The sequence below is a fragment of the Photinus pyralis genome, unplaced genomic scaffold (genome assembly GCF_008802855.1).
Source record: "Photinus pyralis isolate 1611_PpyrPB1 unplaced genomic scaffold, Ppyr1.3 Ppyr1.4_LG5, whole genome shotgun sequence".
NCBI classification, from domain to species: domain Eukaryota; kingdom Metazoa; phylum Arthropoda; class Insecta; order Coleoptera; family Lampyridae; genus Photinus; species Photinus pyralis.
This window is the reverse complement of record NW_022170596.1, coordinates 32,852,501-32,874,522: the sequence shown is the minus strand read 5'-3', so window position 1 is coordinate 32,874,522 and position 22,022 is coordinate 32,852,501. Positions and strand designations below refer to the sequence as shown.

Genomic DNA, 22,022 nt, shown 5'->3' with positions numbered 1-22,022 from the left:
GGGCTTTCCTTTAGTAAGATTAAACTTTGCGTGTAGAGAATAGGCGCTATTAATAAATGCACGTGTACTTGTTGACAAAATCTTTACCTTCAAAGGGAAAACCTTACGAGTTTACTATCTTAATTGATGTGACTTTACTGGTGCACAACCGAGCTCTCCAAATAATGTTTCATTAAAATTTATTATTTCTTTCAAGGGAGTAATCAATTTAACCCGACTTTAAGTGGATTTCATTTTAATTTAACTCACTGTAAAGATAATTAAGTAGAGAAAGGTGAGCTTCAATCTTCCATTCTGCTACCTACGGTTGTTATTTAAATCAACCATCCTCATCTAATCTTGACGAGATTGAGATCTTCTTTTAATGGGGATTTACTGGGAAGCATTGTACAATATTAAAGTCTTATTACTCCTAAAGTGTTTCATGTTTTTGTGCCGTTAGCAAGGCGTATAATTTAATATTATTTGTGGCGGTCGAAAGGTTTTCTTTGGAGTTTCATTTCTTTAAGAGACAATGACAGAGAGGGTGTAATTTAGTACCATCGATTTGGACCCTTTGTGAATTTATGTACACTTATGATATGTGACCGCGTACGCAGTTTATTCCGAAAATGAATCTGCGTCTGTACGATAAAATAATTTGATTAGATTGCAAATTTCCTTCGGGGCATCAGCAAAATGCTTTCTTTTTATTGCGTCCACAGTAAATGTACATTTACCGGTGGATTAGTTCCGTTCTATGTTCGATAATAATCCGTGTTAACAAGATCGTACATTGTATTTAGGATTAACCAAAGCGTTTGCATAAACAACGTTAGCGTCAGATACTCCTAATAAGCTCCAAGGCTCTTGAATTTAAATTTGCGTGTAAATTACCATTTCTGCACGTCCGTAAGATTAGGTTTATTACCATGACGTAAATAAGGGATGGCTTTTCAATGCTACATTTTAACATTGGTTTTGGGAGCTTATTAGGCGAAACCGCATATAAAATCGACCCCGGATAGTTCAAAACAAAATGGACGCTAATTAGTAAATCTCGTGATATCATAAAATACACAAAACTCGAAATTGTGAATTTTAAACTGTGTCAGCGCCGCTTGTTTTGTTGTACAAGATCGGTGCCTGCGATTTTGCGGTGACCCCCACGGGCTAAAACCTGGTAAAAAAAACTGATTTTTAGTAATAATTTTCGAGTTTATAATTTTAGACAGTTCAGGCTTATACAGTTCACGCATCTCAAAATACATAGACGAACGATAAAAAAATATAATTAATAGAGAGACACAGGTTTTTTAATTAATTAGAAACTGGATATCGATTTCTGTACTATTTATTCAGAACTTCTAAGTTTTTGAGGTTTTAGTTTTAGGAAGATATTTGAAATACGTTTCAGAACTTGTAAAATTTTCGGGTTTAATTTTATTGTATAAGAGATTTGAGTTCTTAAAGAAATATTTGGTCATCCATGGGAGTTCCCAAAACTACACAAATGATCAACTAAGCTGAATTTACAAAACATTTTCTTGTTCTGCACCTACATGGAAAGTTCACAAAAAATATTCAAGGGATGCACAGATAATAATGTCACTATAATCGCGTAAATTCTATGATAATACGTTAACTAACGCGTCCTTAGACAGTCGAATACTAAAAGGTATTTCTTTTACAGTGCAATTACCCAATCAATTTAGCGAAAGTTAGAACCATTCAAGATTAACGTCATCTTGTTTTTCCAATACTTAATTATTGTATTTGTTCAGAAATTTACCAACAAAAATTAGGGATTACGTTGTGGTGAAATACCTCTTTTCTACTACTGCTTTTAAATTGAAAATTATACCTAAATAATAATGGTACATTTCACACTCAAAATTTTGTTTCAGAATGCACAACGACCTTCTTTCCTGCTGGCGAGCCAAGATGTTCATTTCAAATACTAAGAATAACAAGGAAATGCTGAACAATAAATGTTATACCACATTTATAGCAGGAATTAAAGAAGGAGATTATTTTTGATAATGGAATTGGTGGTATTATATATTTCTTATTACAATGGTTCTTTGTTTTGTCGTTAGAGGCTATCCGGGTATTCGAGGATTCTTTTACCTTAATTCATTCTTTTGTCGCTAGAATTCACGCTTACTGCACTTCATGCTATCCCTTCTTTAATTCGGTATTGCGTTCGGTATTTCTTGAAGTATTTCTTTCGCATTCTGTGAAGGTTCTGCCTTCATATTGATTACATACAAATTTTTCCCTTGGTGCGTCATTACTTTTCCTGATTCTGAAGTGGTTTCTCTCTTTCTTTTTGATGTCCGTGGCTGTGCTCCATTGAAGGGTTTTTGTCACTACTAGCGTCTGATGACATGATTATTAACCTTTTTTCCACTTGTAAAGTAGGCTTTCTCGGCATTTGTTCAAAGTGGTTAATAATGTGGACATTATTAACTAGTAGTCAATAATGAGAACTGTCACGCTGTCACTTTTAAAAAATACAACCCCAAATTTCGCTCAATAAACGTTTGGACAAGTTCTCTAAAATGAATAATTGCCACCATCCGCCATTTCTAGGGAAATTACATACCTAAAATTATCACATTTTGAAAAAATTCGAACGAAATTACTCTTTGAAAATATTTCAATGACAGAACAAAATACGGCCTGTTTGACTTGTACTTCTACGTACTTGATTGACATGTTAAATTAAGAAACAAAAAATTCTGTCCAACCGTTCACTTTCTTATCAATATAATATGTTAATTTAGAGGACTTCAAGTGCTAGTAGTGAAAAAATAGTATATATACCACGGTAGAGAAGTCTATTATTGCCTTCGCACCTTACACCCCTCGGCGCAAGCGCCTCGAGATGTAATCTTGGTGCTCAGGCAATAATACTGTACTTCTCTACCTATATGTACTATTATGGGTTTGTATTTGCATATAAACAGTATAGTATGTTAAATTATTACGCAGCATTTTTCTTAATACATTTTTTAGGGCTTACCCACACAGTTTTCCCAAGTTTGTTCTTTCCTCACGGTTCCCTTTATCTTTCCTCATTCTTCCCTCAACCTTTTTTTTCGTTTTGGTTTAGTATACGATTTACCTGGTCAGTGTCAGTTGTTAGAAATGTTTACGCAATATTTTATGTGCTGCGCTATTCACTACTCCTCTTATTTGTGGTTTGTGTTGTTGTTTGTTACAGAAAAGGCATAATGTGCCCTTTACGTATTTAGAAACAACGCTATCCATTATCCAACATGGGATTTTCAGGGAAGAGTCACTGCTCAAGCTGCTATCTACCAGATTAGGGTCCATAACTGTGCATTGTTCATTACTACCCCTAACTATTCTCTGGTGGGTTTGGAGGTGTCACTCTTCTAGTTCTCTCGTGTAAACCGAATTAGGTTGTTAAGTAACTTTCTTATAGTTACACAGCATCTAGCAGGAATTAGTAATATATTTTGGAAATGATGAGTTAATCTGTGCTTGAACTTTGAAATACTTCGTTTCCAGGTAGGCACTTTTAGAATGGCGATACACCTACACATCCTACCTCTGTACCCCAGAGGCAAACTATGTTAAATAAAAAAACACTGTTTCGAGTAAATTAAGTTTAGAAATTTTATATACGTATTTTTTGCCTTTGTTATGTATATACTTAACATAAAGAGGTCATTTTTAGGAAAAAAGGATTATAGCAGTTTACCTAACAGTACTGTAATTTAATATTAATAATAACCTCAGACGATCAGAAACCTACACGTGGAATAGAGAATTAGAATAAAAAAAGGAAAAAAAAAATTTTTCGCAAAATAATACTTTGTTCCACTATTCGCGCGTGAGTAATTTATCGTCTGGGGAATAAAGGATTTATTATGATGCAAATATTGTTCGCACGAGACTGCCACCGGATTTGAGAATTCATTGACCTAATTTGCCATTTTGCATAGGTTATATGCGGCTTCCAAGTTGGGAAACATCTACAAATACACGGTAATGCAACTCTTTATAATATCACTGCCATGTATAGAAAAATAAAAATTTCAGCCTTTCTAAGGTAATGTCGTTTGAAATAGCGGTTAGTACTTGTGACAGTAAGTGGAAATTATGCAGATTTTGTTAAGTGCTTTCAAACATAAATAGCTTACTTTATGAACCATGCAAGAGTCATTTTAATAGGAGTTGCAATAGTGCATAGGGCGCCTATTGCGTTAAACCAAGCGAAAACGTGCGAATTATGCGAAAGCAACAAACTGTAATTGCCCAAATGATATTAGTTTTCAATTTAAATGTCACATGAATTATGCCTTTGAGAATCTTCAATCTGTGACCTAAAATTCACTTTCTTTGATGATCCACACAGTGAACAGGTAGGTGGGCTAACTCTACTTTTCTTGCTTTGATGCCAATTCCACTTTTAACACTGAATTTTGTTCTTACGGAGGCTACATGTATGAAACGTTATCTTATTTAAAATCGAAAATTTGTTGCTATTGTGCTACATTTTCTGTTTTATTTACTAGGTTGGAAAATATATTAAAACTAAAACCGCAGGGGTAAATAACTTGAAACAGATGATGATGCATTCTAATGACAATTATTCTTATTTAAAATGGGACGCGTAGCACGGTATAAAATGACGTTCCGAATATATGACAATGTTGTTCACATGGAAACGACCGCGATGGCAGACCCTAAGCTTGCTATTTTTGACGTTTAATTAAAAACAGAATTATTGTCAGAAGCTTTACAATGATTGGTATGGCTTCTGCTATAAAATAAAGTTTTGTATTATACACGACGATAAAGGAAAACTGACCAGCTCGTGAAAGTTAATTCACTCTATGGTTAAAGTATCCCATTATCGTCTCATATAATAATAAATAAATATTTAAATAAGAAGCTGAATCAAATTGAATGTGTCAGTGTGACACACCATTGACCCTAAAATCTAGATCGTACACTTTTTAGTGCCTATGCTAACTATTAGTAGAAAGGGATTAATTTAACATTCTTACAAATGGCACTTTGATTAAATTAACTACGCCATTCACACGTTAAAAGTGAGCTTTAAAATTTGGAATTGACTACTTACAGAAATATAGCAATACACAGCATATCGGTCGTCATCTCAATGGGTAAGTGCTTTCGAGCACTTCCATACACCGTAATAACATGGAAATTATGAAATATTACCGTTAACACTAAAAAAGCAGCTACACTAATGGCCTGAACTGTGCTTCTTGAAGTTTACTAGCCACAAATTCTATATAAAGTGGTTGTTAAGCTCTTATTCAATAGTGCGATAAAAAACTTTAGGCTGTTATTGCCCTATTCAGTTGTTTATTTAAAGGGCTTCAAGAGCATCTAGCATATACCATAGGCAGTTATTGGTCCATATTTATAGTATTCTCGTCAGGAGATTTGAACTTTAGTAGTCGTCTTAGGCAAGATTTCTACATACCAGAACACCATAACAGGCGTCCGAAATTTGTAAATAGCTTCTCAGAAATTGATTACGGAGGATCTGTATAAATAGATAATAACACTGTTCTAAATCCTGTTACAAACCAAAACACAAAGCTCAAAAGATAATTCGATGGCAATCTCACACAGATTTTAGCGTTAAATTTGAATTAGAATGGCGGTTTTTACTGTCATAAAGGGACGAATTCTTAGTTTACTTCTTCGAAGAACTGGTAAATTTAAATATTTCTCTCGCGGTATCACGTTTTCCAAAACAGGACTCCCTTTTTTTGTGGAGATTGCTTGGTGTAAAAAGCGGGGGGGGGGGGGGGGCGATACCATCTCGGAAGAAAAGTGCAAGAAGTACAATTATTGTTGTTATTTGTTGGAATGAATCGTTTAGTAAACCATTGTGCATCATTTTCTCAGGCGGATTTTCTTTTTGGATTTAGTTTTTTGGATACCGAGTAATTACACAATTTTAATTTTTCAGACGCATTAGGCAAATACCAAAACCAATCCAATCCAAATTCAAATTAGGTTTTAAAGCACTAAGAGGTCCTAATGAAGCACTAACGAGTATCACTTGTCCAGTCATTAGTGCCTTTAAAAAATAATGCGGGCCTCACTTATAATAAGGTAGAAAGAAACTCAGTAGGCAGAAGCGCTGATACCACTTTTCAGTAGGGTAGTATCAACGATACAGTTAATGCCCACTGTCATTGTCAGCTTTGTTAAAGTTGCAAATGTCTCTCTCACACTCATATAGGTAATGCTCATTGGGTTTCCTTCTCGCTTATTACATACCCGCAATAAGTTTTTTTCCATACCTGTATACTCGTATTTAGTTCGGCAGAAGTTCTATTATTACAGTAAGGTTTCATTATTAATTTGCCTCAATTTCAATGTAATGCTGTGTTGTTCTGGGGGTTGATTCTCAACACATTTAATGCGTTTCTACTCCGCTGCACGCCCACGTTACAAAGTTCCATTAGTTAATTTTTCATATATTCGAAATGACGTTCAATTTCATAATGCCTTCACATTATAACAGTAAAAAGCTTCCCAAAGTGGAATTCGTAGCCGTAATATAATAAAGGGCAAAACAACCAAACCGTGGTTTTAGTTAGAATGTTTGTACCTCCGTAATCTACAAATCAGGAAAGCTACAAATCTATTCCCAATTTTCCTTCTTTTTTGCATTTACCTTAATCTAAAAAAATTGACAGTTGCAAGTTTCTAAGATCTTTTGTCGCAAAATAGTTTGGAGGTAACACTCATACCAAAGTCCCTTATAAATAAAAATACGTTTCCGAAACTTGCTGGGATGTAGAAATCGGAGATTGGAGGCAAGTACTGAAAACTACACGTAACTAAACTTTTTAAATCTACCAACGCAACACTTAGTCTAATAAGTCATTGTGTAACGCTTTCGTCATTACTCCCCCGGCGATAACAATCTGAGCTTGAAAAGCACGTCCATTTTGTAATTACAAAACTACTTGAGAATTACTCAACAAATTCTATTATACGGACTGGATCGGGGGTTTATCTCAGAACCACTGGTAATAAAGGAGATGGAGATCGTTAAGAAGTTGTCGCAAAGCTCCCTATTTGTTTTTCAGGTAATTAAGCGTGTTCATGAGATGAACCTTTTCTGTACTAATAATGAATGTTCGTGTTAGCCCGTCTGTGGACACTCGAGTAAACAATTAGGAGTCAAATTTTATTAAAACGGCTTTTACTTTGATTGGGTACTTATGAAATGGTGTCGTGTGATCTTCCCATGAAAGGAGATTGGGACAATCGTCAGATAAACTTGGTGTTCGTAGAGTTAGTTTTTAATTAAGGGCGACCCGTTTGCTTAGGCCTTTTCGTTATTTTATTACCCTCTTAGATACATGTAGAGAGCAGAAAAAGCCACCAATAGCTTCAAATAAATAGAAGTACATTTATCGGATAACGATAAGGTTTGCACTGTACTCGCATTATTATTATTCACTTTGCAGTTGGCATTAGTAACAAACTTTAAAATTAACCTGACACATTGTACCTTACCTTCCACATGACAGGTGTCACCGGGGGTTTTATCAAAAAAGTATAAATATCTAATTAAATATAAAAAGGTTTAACATCGCACGGACGTTCAAATACGGTACAATTGCACAAAAATCAAGACAATAAGCGTCCACCAAAAAACAAACAACGGTTAACATCCACCACCAAAAAAGACACGATTTACGTTTTCCTCTGCTATTTAAAACACTCTTGTATAATCAAATATATTATTAAATAAACTGTGTTTCTCGGAAATCGGAGACAAATTATCCGGGGATCAATTGTCCCCCAAAATAAACAAAATAAAGGAAAAAATTTGAGATAAACGCAACTTTGATTGTAAGGGGATGTTTTTTCCCGAAATCGCCTTGAAACCTTAATTTTCAGCCTGCTTTATGTCAGGATATTTTAGTTTCCATGACAGTAACACTTCATCTGACTACTGTTCTAGGCCAATGTGATTAGTGATTTGCGATCATAATTATGCCGGAAATTTCATGTTTTTTAACGTTTCATATACCCACACATGTCTTCTAATCTTAAATCCAAGTTTTCGATATTGACGAAGTGGTATCCTGGATAAATTAAATTGGTCCTTTTTTTACTCCTTAGACAAAAACCTTAAATTGTCCAAATCGACATTGCCGCCATACAAAAGGGCTAATAACTGTTCGATTGCCAAAGTGATTGTTTCTCCTTTTGCCTTGAAACACATAAAAAAGTTCACTGAGGGGTTTTCCAGAACTGTAACTATGTCAGCTGCTTCTTCTGCTACAAATGCGGTTCTGAGTAGTGAAATAAAACGAGACTTGGTCCTGTTGGTCCTTTTGATTTCCTTAGCATCTGGGTATCAATCGAAGACTTTACCAATTTACCACAGCATTACATTGTTTTTTTTCTGTAAAAATGTGCTTGAAATTCTTTTCAGACCAAGCAGACCAGGATCCCAAAACGAGATTCAAAATTTTTTAATCAATTACACGTATGAAGTCAATCCGCGCTATGCAAATCTGTCTCAGACAATAACACAACAACCAAATACAAGGGATAGTGAATCGCGTTGCACATAAAATATTGCGAAATAACAATGCTAACGTTTGACACGGAAGCAATCAGATATTAAAACTGTAATTAATACTCAATACTTATCAATAATTCGAATGACTTTACACTAGTAAAAACATATTTTGATCAACCACGCGTTATTTTTACACTCGTCGAGGTACAACGCATAAACGCCTCGGTTTACAAAATTTAACCGCGTCCGTTATTTGATACACGTCGTCCTAGGCACGTTATTAAGTATAAAAGTATTTTGTTTTTGAATATATTTCCATATTTGCAAGTCCTAAGTATTTCCAATAAGATTTGTGAGTGTCTGTGACAGCTCTGTAATCACGTTAGTTAGGATTACCTCTTAATCTGACAAATACGTAATTTTCTAGTGACTCATATAATTATTTGAAGCAAGTTCTTCTGTGTACGTCAAATTTATAGCTTATTTAAGAAATAATTTAGATATTCGCGTAGAATTTTTGTTTAAAAGTTTATTTCAAAAACAAGGAGTTTAGCCCCTTTTTAATTAAGAAGGTCTGTCATCATTGGAAAGGCCCTAGAAGCTCTTTTCACTGCTACCATTAAAACGTACATAAGTTGCTTAACAAAAGTGCGCAATATATGTAAATATTATATGTGAAAACAAATTTGTCTTTTTCCGTTCCTCTTATTTGTATCACAAATCCGGAAAATCTGTAGTGACGTTTAAAAGTTTGCGAGACGACAAGGGCTGTAAATAAAATATTTTATGTTTACTGTACCTACTGGTTATGAAAAAGGTACATTATTGACATTCAACTAAACTTGTTTCAAATTGAACTGCCATATAAGCTCAGGGTTCAACCTGGTACTTTCGAAATGATGAATTATTACAAACGCTTCAATTGAAAGGAACTCCTCCGAATATATTTTATTTGTTTCAGGCGCATATATGATCATGGAGGCAGCAATATGAGATTGAATGACACGCAGAAGTGTGAATAACATGGTTCTTAAACAAGACAAAGATGACTAGACAGCCGATATTGGAAGTGAGGCACGGAGCCGCAATAATCAACTTAAATTGGCAAAGCGACGAGGTGACCACATCACTACCTTCGATGATGATACCGCCATTAAGCTACGAAATTCAGTCGACGACGTCGCCCGATAATGCCACTGACAGTATTCTACATTCTCTTTCTGGTACGCCGGGACCTACCTCCGAAGGATTAAATTCCTTTTACTTCTATAAGGTGAGTGTTCAATATTAATGTTTCTGGAAGCAAAGGGGTTGTTTCAGCTATTAGCATTTATTTCGGTCTCTGGGAAATTTTAGCACTGGTAACTTTATGCTAATAGAATCGAGTTTCCCACACAAAATTCTTAGAAATTTTTGTTTAATAATTGAACTCATGCACCCTTTCCATGCCGATGCTTTCGCGCAATGTTATTCCCAACCTGATTTCGAGCGTTTACTGAAAGTCATAATTTTAAAACCTTTGTTGACGTGAACTAAATAATATAGCATATACAAGGTTTTCCCCATGGGAAGACAAAGCTTTCGCACAGTATCAGTTGAAATCATATTATTGTAAATAAATCTAAGAAGCCATTGCAGAGCTTTTAATTTATATCAAATAATTTGCTTAATCTACTATGTGGCATAAAAGTCGAAAACGGAAACGGATGCCTTATTCATTTATTTCAGTAAGAACGTTATCAGGTAATTAATTGGAAAACTTCAATTTCTACATTCAAGGAGTGCCTTCATTCATGTAATTTTAACTTTAGACTATACACCAATTTAATTTGAAACACAGTTGATACTTAATTACAATATTCACAACTGCGTTAGCAATGCGAACTAATTTAATTCTAGCGAAAAGCGTAAAAGTGCAGGTTGCTAAGGTAATGAAAGTAATGTAATCACAAATGAAGTACAGGCTCCCTGGAACTCGTGGGTACAATTGACCCACTTCCACCCTGGAGCTCGTAAAAGGAGATCAGGGGATATGGGAGCCACCGAGTACAACTGCCCCCCCCCCCTCCATGTAATCCTCCCCAAACATTTCCTAGCAAACAATCCCGTTTACCCTTCCCTCAATTTCCATGATGGCAGTAGCTTGTGCTAATGTAAACTTATATTGAGGACTTTTGACAGAAAACTTTTAGTGCTCAAGGGTTCAGATTGTCCCCAGAGCCGACAGGAAGAGGGGCGGATCTGACAGGCCAGGGATCCTGGCATTAATCACATTAGTCAGGGAAAGGCGGCAGGACCTCGGTTCCTGATCCCAAAAAGATTGGATGGTGATAACTTTTAAGGTCCCTTCCTTATTCTGAAGGTTTTGCTTGGTTTGATCTAACCTAAAACATGCAAGAAAAACTTGAGTGGGTCTTCTTGTAGAAACAGTTTCCGCTGAAATCGGCAAAACTTCTGGAAGCAAAAAGGATTGGAGATCTGGAGATGAGTGAGTGAGAACCTCATAGAAAGAGAGCTAGAGGTGCATTTTTTCAAACAGTTTTATTATTGATGATAGTTGGATATAAGGTGTAATAGTAATATAATAATTTTAGTTTGTGTCAATAATATAATGGTACATTATATATCAAGGTAGAGAAGTACAGTATTATTGCCTGAGCACCAAGATTACATCTCGTGGCGCTTGCGCCGAGGGGTGTAAGGTGCAGAGGCAATAATAGACTTCTCTACCGTGGTATATATACTATTTTTTTCACTACAAGTACTTGAAGTCCTCTAAATTAATTTTATTATTGATAAGAAAGTGAACGGTTGGACAAATTTTTTTGTTTATTACCATTTATTACCTAATTTAACATGTTAACCAAGTACTTGGAAGTACAAGTCAAACAAGCCGTATTTTGTTCTGTCATTAAGACATTTTCAAAGAGTTCGAATTTTTTCAAAATGTGATAATTTTAGGTATGTAATTTCTCTGGAAATGGCGGATGGTGGCAATTATTCATTTTAGAGAACTTGTCTAAACGTTTATTGAGCGAAATTTCGGGTTGTGTTTTCTAAAAGTGACAGCGTGACAGTTCCCATTATTGACTACTAGTTACTAGTTACTAGTTACTTGCCCACATTATTTTCATTATTTTTATTATTGTTCAAAGTGGTTAATAATGTGGACATTATTAACCACTTTGAACAACTGCCGAGAAGCCTACTTTACAAGTGGAAAAAAGATTAATAATCATGTCATCAGACGCTAGTAGTGAAAAAAAGTATTTTACATGTGTCATACAGATTAATTTACGGATTATATGTTCCAAAATTACGCAAAAAGAATTCATTAAACGAGTAAAAAGTTTCTTGAATTAACATCTCTTTTAATTAGCAGTGGCGAATACAGCAGGGGCAAAGGGGGTAATTGCCTTCTCCGACAAGCCCAAAAAAGCTTGCCTCTTTTAAACAACTTCATTTACATTGTTTCCATTAGATACCGCACTTTCTATCTTTATAAAAATGTGTACTATGCAGAGTTTGGAACACATGTGAAATATAGGTTCCGTTTCCGCACTATTTAGGTAGAATTATTTTTTAAGGGTTCCGGTACCGGTTCAGGTTCTGTGGCTTCAGTAATTTTCGGTTCCGGTTCCAGAGTCTTTTTCTGTTTTCAAGAGTTCCAACATAAATTAGGGTTAAGTTGGCAGAAATTAATGGGCATCTCTGAATAAAAGTAAGAATTTGAATTTTTGGCTTTTGAAATTTCTTGCAAGTTGTAAATTCTTGAACGTAATTCAGAAGGAAAGATTTTATTCTTGGCCATCTAGCCGATACCGGATAAGTGATCGGCGATAATCAATATTAATTAAGGCGTTTTTATTGATACTACTACAGAACTAATAATGATTCAAACAAGGAAAAGTAGAGCAAATCAGAAGTCAGAAGCAAATTTTAAGAGCAACAATATACAATCTTCTTAAATAACGGTTCCGGTTCAAAGTGAAAGATAAATGCAATCTGTTCCGGTACCGGTTCTTTTCGGTTCCGGTACCAACCCCTGATACTGTATGAGGACATCGAAGACTTGAATTTATTGTTTGAAATGGAATCCTGACCTACCCCACCTATACAGGGTGTCTTAAATTGAGTAGGAGAGCATGGCTATTTTATACTTACAGATTCGGTTCAATTTGCAAAGTTGTGTAGTTTTTGAGGCTGATGGATATTCCGATGCGATATTTTGAAAAAAATAATTCGTTTCGTAGATAATTGGAAACAAGTCCATTTTTAAAAAGTTCAAATATTTTAGTAACAAAGAGAGCTATCGAAAAAAGTTTCAAATAAAAGTTGCAAGATTCGATGGGATTGAATGAACGTAGAAAAAAATTTTTTAAATGACGGTTTCCGAGGTATTGACATCAACTTCCTTATAATGGACGCCATATTGGATTTTTACGAATTTACTATCTACACGGCCATGGAATTATTGCCATAAGTAATACACTTGTCGTAACAGTGGGGTCATCTGCATATAGAATTGGAAATGATGTAGGTATATGTATTGGTAGACCGTTTATATAGATCAGAAACAAAGTGGGCCCTAGTACAGATCCCTGTGGTACCCCACATTTAACACTACCAATTGTTTTCGTTTTGACATGTAAGATTTAATTAGTGCCAAACTGTTATAACCATAAAATTGACATTTATGAATTAGGATATCATGTGGCACACAATCAAACGTTTCGTTAAATCACAAAATTGTGCCACCACATGATTATTTCTCTCAAATTCGTTGCATATTTGGATTTCTAGCTGTAAAATTGCATCTGTGGTTGATAAGTTCTTTCTAAACCCATACTGGCATTATGAAAGTAAATGGCTGCCTTCAAGATGTTCGCGAATTTGTTTGTTTAACGCCAATTCAATAATCTTTCTCTATTGATTGCTCAACACTATCATCTTTGCCCTCACGTGCCTATATAAATAGCAGAACCACCATTTTTATGTTATTTTCTTGTAAAGTGTGAACCTAAAGTATAATTTGGTATTAGCCTAACTTCTATTATTATTAATTGCAAATAAAATATGGTCACATTAATATTTAATAAAAATCAAGTGTGGCACACTAAGTATAATCGGTACTTAGATATAAAAAGAAATCGTACTTATATAGTCATCTTTTTCTGTGTAAAAGTATGTATAAAGGCGAATGGCCCTAGAAGCCGAAGCCTCGGGTGGGGTTTTAGTGGGTGAGAGTCCCACACTACTCCGGACTTTTCCATCCGGAGTGTGCATAATGCATTTCCCCACCTGACACAAAAAAAAAAAAAATACTTGCAGCATGTCATCAGGGCCCGTCTAGAATCTCGGTTAGAGATTGAGATTGAGAAGAATTGGGGGCGTGACAGGCACACCGTCAGCTCCAGCCGATTGTAGACTGTTCCTCGCACCCTTGTTGAGTAATTCAACAAAATAGCCTTCAGTTAAAGACAAAGTTATATGTTATTATAGCATGGTTCCAATTCCCGTGTGTTTTGTTTACCTACATGGGTTAACCTTCTTTACATTTGTTTCATAACAGTCTTTTTTAATGTAGCATCCTAGTTTCAACACATTGCCTAATTCTGATTGACTTACTCTCTTGATGTATCTTGTTTAATCCATACTTAACCCAGCAATTCGGTACAGAGTTTTTGTTGGATTTTTCATTTTAGTCCTCTCTGCACGTTCATGAAAAGTAGATTGGTAATTTATACTAAATAACTTCTAACTTTATAAAAGAGTATACCTGTTGAGTATCGCGTTCAGAAAGAGTCGCATTTGTCTCTCATATCAATAGAAGGAATTGTGCAAAAAGCTTTTGAAATAAACGTCGATAAAAAGCGATTATTCCAAGTTGTCTGGCCGAAGCAAATGTCCGAAACAAGTAGTCAGTTTTAATTTGATAACAAAAACTCATCGCTACTACCACGTATAAGTTTTGGTTCATGTAAAAAAAGTAGGTTAAATACACATTACGTTGATGACAATCACGTTCCTATTAAACCTGACAGCCACCTGCGTGCCTTTTCCATATTACGGCATCGCTCGACGTTCTATATAATGAACACGCCTGAGATCAGATTGAGGCTCGACGACACCTACGTTAGCAACAGAAACGGGTGCAAATAGGAAAATTTTTCTCACGAACGAATCTATCGAAAGAAAGGGACTTATTAAAAGGCAAGTTCAAGGTTCCAAATGATACCTTCAGTTTCCATACAGTACTTCTATCCCCGTCAAATCAATACTAAAGTGCGAGTTTCAGGCAACTACCGAAGTGGTATCAATATAAGTGTACAAATAAAAGACTTCCAAAGTTGAATGCACACATCCTACGAGACAAATTTGAATCGGGGGTGTTTCTCCTTTATTCGGTTCTGTTTTCTATCAATCAGTAAATAAAATCTATACTGAACAAGGATTTGCTAACAATACTCAAGCCCAACAAGAGGCTTTGTGTACGAATGCGTTAAGTTTTAAACATATCCTGAATTACTATACAATATACAGTGATATAGATGTAGAAGTAGAGATAGGGATTTGTGTGTTTTTCCTATATCTTTTAAATGATAAAAACTAATTTTATGCAACGAAAATAACTTCTTAAAACAAATAAAAGTATGCGGTATAATAATAATAATCGGTATTTTTATTTTTGTTTGTATGCGATGTATTATACTGAAGAAAAAGTTTACATTGTCAGTATAGTACCGGTAACAGTTTAAGGAGCGTAAGTTGATCACTTTAAAATTAGTGGTTGTTTAAATGCGATGCACATAAGATAGCGTAAACAACCCCCAGTTTTAATGGAGGATATGAAACTGAACTTTTTCATTTTTATGTAAGAGAATCCCATAAGAAACTTAAGGGTAATAGCGGCCGAATTTAATATCTCTTTATCATATCCTAAAAGCATTTACTGTCGCTTTTATTAAAACCCAGAATGACAGTGCAGAATGCGTGTCCATGTTGCAGCGTTGCATAAAATTAGGCGTCTTTCAGAAGAGTTTTGGTCATTTAAAAGTAGGTCGAGGAAATCCCTCTAAATAGATAACACGGTATATGAAATGAACTGCTTTCGGTTCCACTTAATTTATTACCAGGTCAGCATTAAGGCCAAATGATAGATGTAGGTACCTACCACTAGATGGCATAAAACCACAGAATTAAGAATACTTGTTACGTCCAAGGACGAAATAAAAACCTTTGAGAAAGCAGAGTCCGTTCATTTGTCGGCTGTATGTTCTATTATTTTTTATTACCGTAACTACCTCAAGCAAAGGTGACTACTGTTAAATTATTGTTGTTTGCGCCCGTCCATTTCTCCCTCCCGTGTAAATTCTGGGTTTCATACATTTCTGTCTGAAATAGCATACAACAGCTTAACTATTCCAGATGTTCATCTCCACCACAACAAATAACTCGAAACTATAACAACTCTTGAATTCCAGATACACTTTGTGATAGCTTCTTCCTTTGTTTTAACACAATCATGGTAAACATCCACGTAGAATTTGTTTAAAAATACTATGTAGTTCGTTGTGCCATTATAGGGTCTTTGTGTAAAACTCAGTTTAAAAGCTACGACGTACGTTCCGGTCTATTTTTTTCATTTCAATAAAAACCTTAAGCGGCAAGTGCGGATTGTTCTTTGTTTCGCACTTTGCTCGTGTACGGGGTGCGGCCATTTTAGTTTTATTGCTATCTGTAAATGATGCAAACTTGTCGTTTTAGTGTTGCTCTTACACTGAAGATACCCAAAACTTTGACCTATACATCAATTTTGTTGGAAGCTAAGAAAATTTAATCTTGTTTGGGTTCCGGACTTTTGAAAAGTCTCATACTATTGTTTTAGAGTTGAATTTGGGCATAAGATGCCCTACATGTACCAATTTGGTTGTAGCAACAGTCAAACGCATAGTACCTTGGTGTCGAACTCACCTTAGTCAACACGTTCTGATTCTGAACCAAACCAGCCGCCGAAGAGACATGAGTAAAGACATAGTATAGGTCTAGAGCATACATAATCGAATAATTGAAGTCCCTTATCCTAAACGGTCCAAATGAAAAGTATGCCAACATCAATCTACCAAAGAGGAAGTCTTAATTAAATGTCACAATCTACAATTTGTAGGCGTTGAAATGTAAATGTGTCATTGGATAACGCGTCATAATTTAGCGTTTATTTTCGATTTAATGAATCTGCCAACAGATTTAAGCCGTTTCAGAAAAAAATGTATGATTTATTTCCATTCATAAATCACTCCAAATAAGATACACTTCGCGTTTACTTAATTAAATCTTTCCTATTTACTACCTTCAAATTTTTATGGGACCCATAAACTTAACGTTTACGGGCTTTTGAATAGTTTATGACGATAACTCTCGTTTTTTTAGGCTGAGTTGTAACTTCCGCTCAATTGAAAGATTAGAATGGATTTATGGAATTTTTATTGGCTGAAATGTTGTAGTTTTGAGATAAAGTGGAGATGTATTTAAGGCGCGTGTTGGGAGGTCAAAAATTTCGATGGAAATGAGGTTACATCATACGCGGAACGTCCATAATAATTGCTAGTGTGGTATATTTTAGTTTGTTTATGTAATTAAGTAGGTAATTCTGTAATGAAGATGGAGTGCTAGTGAAAATTGGATTTATTTATTTTGTAGAGTCTAACCGCCTTTCAGAGTTATGCGTCTTGTCAAGTTACGAAATTGACATAGGGTTTTAGGTTACTAACTTAATTGAATTTCCTAATTGGCTTTAGGTTCTCTGGTGGACTATGCAATTATAACGTCTCCACGTGTGACAACCTCAACAATTTTGCCCTTTCTAGAAGAAAATATACGACACTTTGACGCTGAATTACTAAGATTAGCGGTAGCAGAAAGTAAAGGTTGACATAACTCTCAAATAAACCATTCTAGACTCTTTATTTTTTTTATTATATCTGCATCCGAATCTCTGTTTAAAACACGCCCGAGTGTGAGAAGCACGGCGATTAAGATTCAGATCGCTTTCTGCAATTGCAAAAGATGTCTTTGACTCGTATCCTTTGTTGGAAGCATATCCCCACGCACAATATTGATTGGAGTTTCGAATGAATGTACCAAAGGGTAGAAGATTTGTACCCGTATACTGATATCGTGTAGAACAAGTGGACGGGCGCAAACAACAATTTAGCAGTAGTAGTCACCTTTGATTGGTGTAGTCAAGGTAATAAAAAATAACAGAACATACAGCCGACAAATAAACAGTTCCCGTCCTTTTTCAAAGGATTTCATTTTGTCTTTGGACAATATTTGGTTCTTCGAGCCTTACTACATCTCGCGTGGTTTCAACAGTCATTAAAAAGGAAAGAAAAGGACATAGGACAAGGATAGGATCGTCGTGTTGACTTGGACGGAAATAAGGTCTAAGGAATTGATTTGGATCAAGCACAGGATAGTCGGCCTGAAGTATTAAGAAGTGGATCGAACCAAGGACAGGACCGTAGACCGAAAATTTAAGGGACTTTACTAAAACAGAGGAAAGGGATCGTCAGAGCCGTCAACTGTTACAACAGCACCAGGATATGGAATACCAGAGAACTGGGTGTCCAGTTTAAGTAGTTAAGTTCATATATAATAGAGTAGTCGAAGTATTGTCGATAATTTTTAGGTGCTGTCACGAATGCTAGTTAGTTAGTTTGATTAAGCGCGAGTGGTATTAAAAAGCGTGACTAGCATGAGTGGAACGGCACCTCAAAAATAAGTGAGAAATATTTCAACGTAAAAAACAAGTTTAAATTGTGCACAACTCTTGTGCAAATAATGCGCATGTTTAAAAACCGAAATTGCTTACTATATTGTTGGTTTATAAGATAGTAGCATGCTATATTTATCAATGCTTACCTTCTTTTGGCAGATATTAATGGGGAGGGGGTTCATAAGATACAAGGAATTATATCCGATCACGATAAGGGGTCGAGGAGGAGGAGGACTATGGTTGGGAGAAATTAACTTCTTTCGTTGAGACCGTTCATTAGAGTACCATGAAGGTAAAAACCAGTGCCCCCACCCATTCCTTACTTTATTAAGAGGGTAAAGAAGAGCGGTAGTTGGTAGGTTCTTTTTGATGAGACCTTTAATTATAGTGGGAGCGGCTCGTGATAAATATTGGTATTATTCGGCATTTCGTATTAAAATTGTGCCACTTGGAACACATGTTCCCTAGACCTATTGGAGTGATTTGAGTCGCAGAGCCGGAAGTTCCGTCCCTTAGGATTGAAAATGGCGCCAGTTTTTAAAATTTCAGGAAATATATGTTTTTAGAGCGATTTTTAAGTTTGGGGTGACGTTTACGAGGTTTCCGACGGTGAATATGACAAAAATAATATCCAAAGCTAATTTCTGTGTGGGAAGCATGTTTCATTTATCATGTATAGGCCAATTGTATGATATCTTTAACGTCCGACAAGATTCAAAGGTTTTGACCGGTTTTCGTAGTTGAGGTGGCGTTTCTGAGATTCTTTTAGGTGAAGATTATCAAAAAAGACCCATTAAAGGCCTTTTTTATGAAATTTTTTGTATTTTGAATAAACAGATCGAGGTTAACTAAGTGCAAAACTGAAACTTATTCATTGAATCCTGTTTTTAACTAAAAATTGTTGATTATTGAAACGTATTTACAAGTAAAAAATCATCAGTCATCAAAGGGAAATGCCTCATCATCGCTCAGATCTCCTGTTGCAGGCGAGCTATAAAAAATATTTAGTTAAAATCATTAAAATAAAATGTTGACAGTCATGTTTATAATAATACTCGGCTGCGATTTTTGCAGTGTTCTTGGCAGTTAGAACTGTGTAGGGCGCAGGGAAGACTGTTTCGTAAGTATGAGCACCTCATGGTCTCACAAGTTGACTTGCAGCCGCATTTTCCTACGATTGAGAACGCTTTCCCTTTTGATGGGATACAAGTTACGCAAGAAGAGGCGGACGGGCGAATCATCCTCTATGCGAAAGATATGGTGGAGCATGGAGCCCAGAACATCCTCGTCCACTCTTGAGATACTGACGTTCTGATGGTCATATATATTTTGTTTTTTTTTCTGAAAGAACTCGGACTGAAAGAAGGATATCTGTCAGGTGTTGGGGCCAAGCGTCGATATATAGCGACCCATTTGATTGTATTAGCACTTGGAGAAGAACATTCACAAGCCCTACGGGGCTTTCATTGTTACACAGGTTGTGCCACAACGCCCTGCTTCAATTCAGTTGGAAACAAGAAGGCGTTTATGACTTGGATGAAACGCCCGGACGTGACACCAGCTTTACTTGAACTCTCCAATTCACAAAGAGGAATAACAGAAAAAAACAATTAAAACTTTGGAAGAATTTACTACCGTTCTCTATGACCCCGAAGAACAGGAGAAATTCACTACTAATGTGGGAAAATATTTATATTGTACCAAAAATAAATTACTGCAGTTTCTGTCCCCAATCATGCAGGTCATGTGTTGTGGGGGCACTGCTTCTATCCTACTGAATGCCCTCCACATCCGTCAACTTGGGGGATGGACACGAGGGAAAGTGGGCTGGGAACCAAAACTGGACCAAATAGGTGTAAATATGAAAGAAGCTCACAATCCTAGGGAAATGCGGCTGCAAGTGAAGTTGTGAGACCATAAGGTGTTCATGCTTGCGAAACAGCCTTCCCTGCACCCTACAGTGTTCTAACTGTCAAGTACACTGCAAAAATCGGAGCCGAGTATATATGTACATGCTTATTTTATAAACTAGACTGTCAGAGTTTTATTTTTAATCATCTTACCTAAACATTTTTTTATATCTCGATTGCAACAGGAGATCTGAGCGATGATGAGGCATTCCCCTTTGACGACTTATGACTTTTTACTTGTAAATATGTTTCAATAATCAACAATTTTTAGTTAAAAACCGAATTCAATGAATAAGTTTCACCTTTGCACTTAGTTTACCTCGACCTGTTTATTCAAAATACTTAAAAATTCATAAAAAATAGCTATTTGTGTATTAAGAGCGCAAAATGATATATTGTCGATTGAAAGAGACATTTGCCGCGCTAATCTCTTGAAATCAACAATCAATTTGCGCTCGAATTACACACAAGATTTTTTCTACAATCGAGCAGTTCACATATTTCCAAAAATTTAAATTTTTCACTCAAATATAGATTATTATTTTAATCTTATGCCCAAATGAAAGATGTCATTTACTCGTTGTCATTGGATACTCTGAGCAATGCATATTTGATTTATAGTTTATAATTTGGAGAGCGAGCGTTTTTTTTATTTTGTCGCTTATAAGCGACAAATTGACATTCCTCGAAAATTTTGACGTTTGCGTTGTCAAATAGGAGCGCAAATGCCTACTTTGGATATCGATTGTAGAAAAAGGTTTTTAATAGGTCTTTTTTTGGTAATCTTCACCCAAAAGAATCTCAAAAACGCCACCTCAACCACGAAAATCGGTCAAACTTTCCAAGAAACTTTCGAATCCTGTCGGACGTTAAAGATATCATACAATCATGCTTCCCACACACAAAAATAAGCTTCGGATATAGTTTTTGTCGTTTTCACCCTCGGAAACCACGTAAAAATCGCTCTAAAAACAGATATTTCCTGAAATTCGCCTCAATTTTGAAAATTAGCGCCATTTTCAATCCTAAGGGACGGAACTTCCGGCTCTGCGACTCAAATCACTCCAATAGGTCCAGGGAACATGTGTTCCAAGTGGCACAATTTTAATACGAAATGCCGTTTGTTCTCACGGGCCGCTCCCACTATTAAAAGACCATGAAAAATAAAATCAACTTCTCGCAGTGTCCTTTAAATCAAATGTAAAAAATATGGTCTTCTAGTTGCTTTTTTTCAACTATTAACACAACATCTTCGAGGTAACACGAAAATTATTTATTCTGATCATATGATCAGATGATCATAAAATGCCTGCTGCTGTGATTATATTTTGGTTCTTCTGAAGGGCTGCAGTCGTAAAATTAGCAGGGGGTATACTGTGCACGCATCGAAATTATCAGAAGGTTTACTCTATAAAAACGGCTGTATAATTTATCGTGTGGTATTTGTAGGTATTTGCAGCAATTGCATTTTGGGGTGCCACAAAAATGAGATTTTTTGGACTTTGTTATTCTAAGAAGGTATACGCTAATCCGTTGATCACAACCAGAAGGTATACACCGTATACCGCCGTATACCCTCGGCTGCAGCCCTGTCTTCTGTATCTCTTATATATGTGTGAAATAGTGAACTCAATTCAAGATTTGTTTAACCACAACCTGAAGGTCCATAATATAAAACATGTCACCTGAGGAGTCAATTTGTACATATTAAAGTAGCTAAACCTCTTGTTCAATAAAAGTAAAATTCAAACCACAACAAATTTTAAAAAAACTTGGGAAATATGGT

General features: G+C 35.7%; 1 protein-coding gene across 2 annotated transcripts in view; it reads left to right on the top strand.

Annotated features, from left to right (window-relative positions):
* The window catches only part of LOC116171693 (cardioacceleratory peptide receptor), a gene marked incomplete at its 5' end in the record, with an annotated part of 76,744 nt that overhangs the window by 18,496 nt on the left and 36,226 nt on the right, over nt 1-22,022 (top strand). For both annotated transcript variants that reach the window (XM_031488663.1, XM_031488664.1), the window contains 1 exon segment: nt 9,510-9,821. In XM_031488663.1, coding sequence (XP_031344523.1) covers nt 9,594-9,821 — 228 coding nt within the window.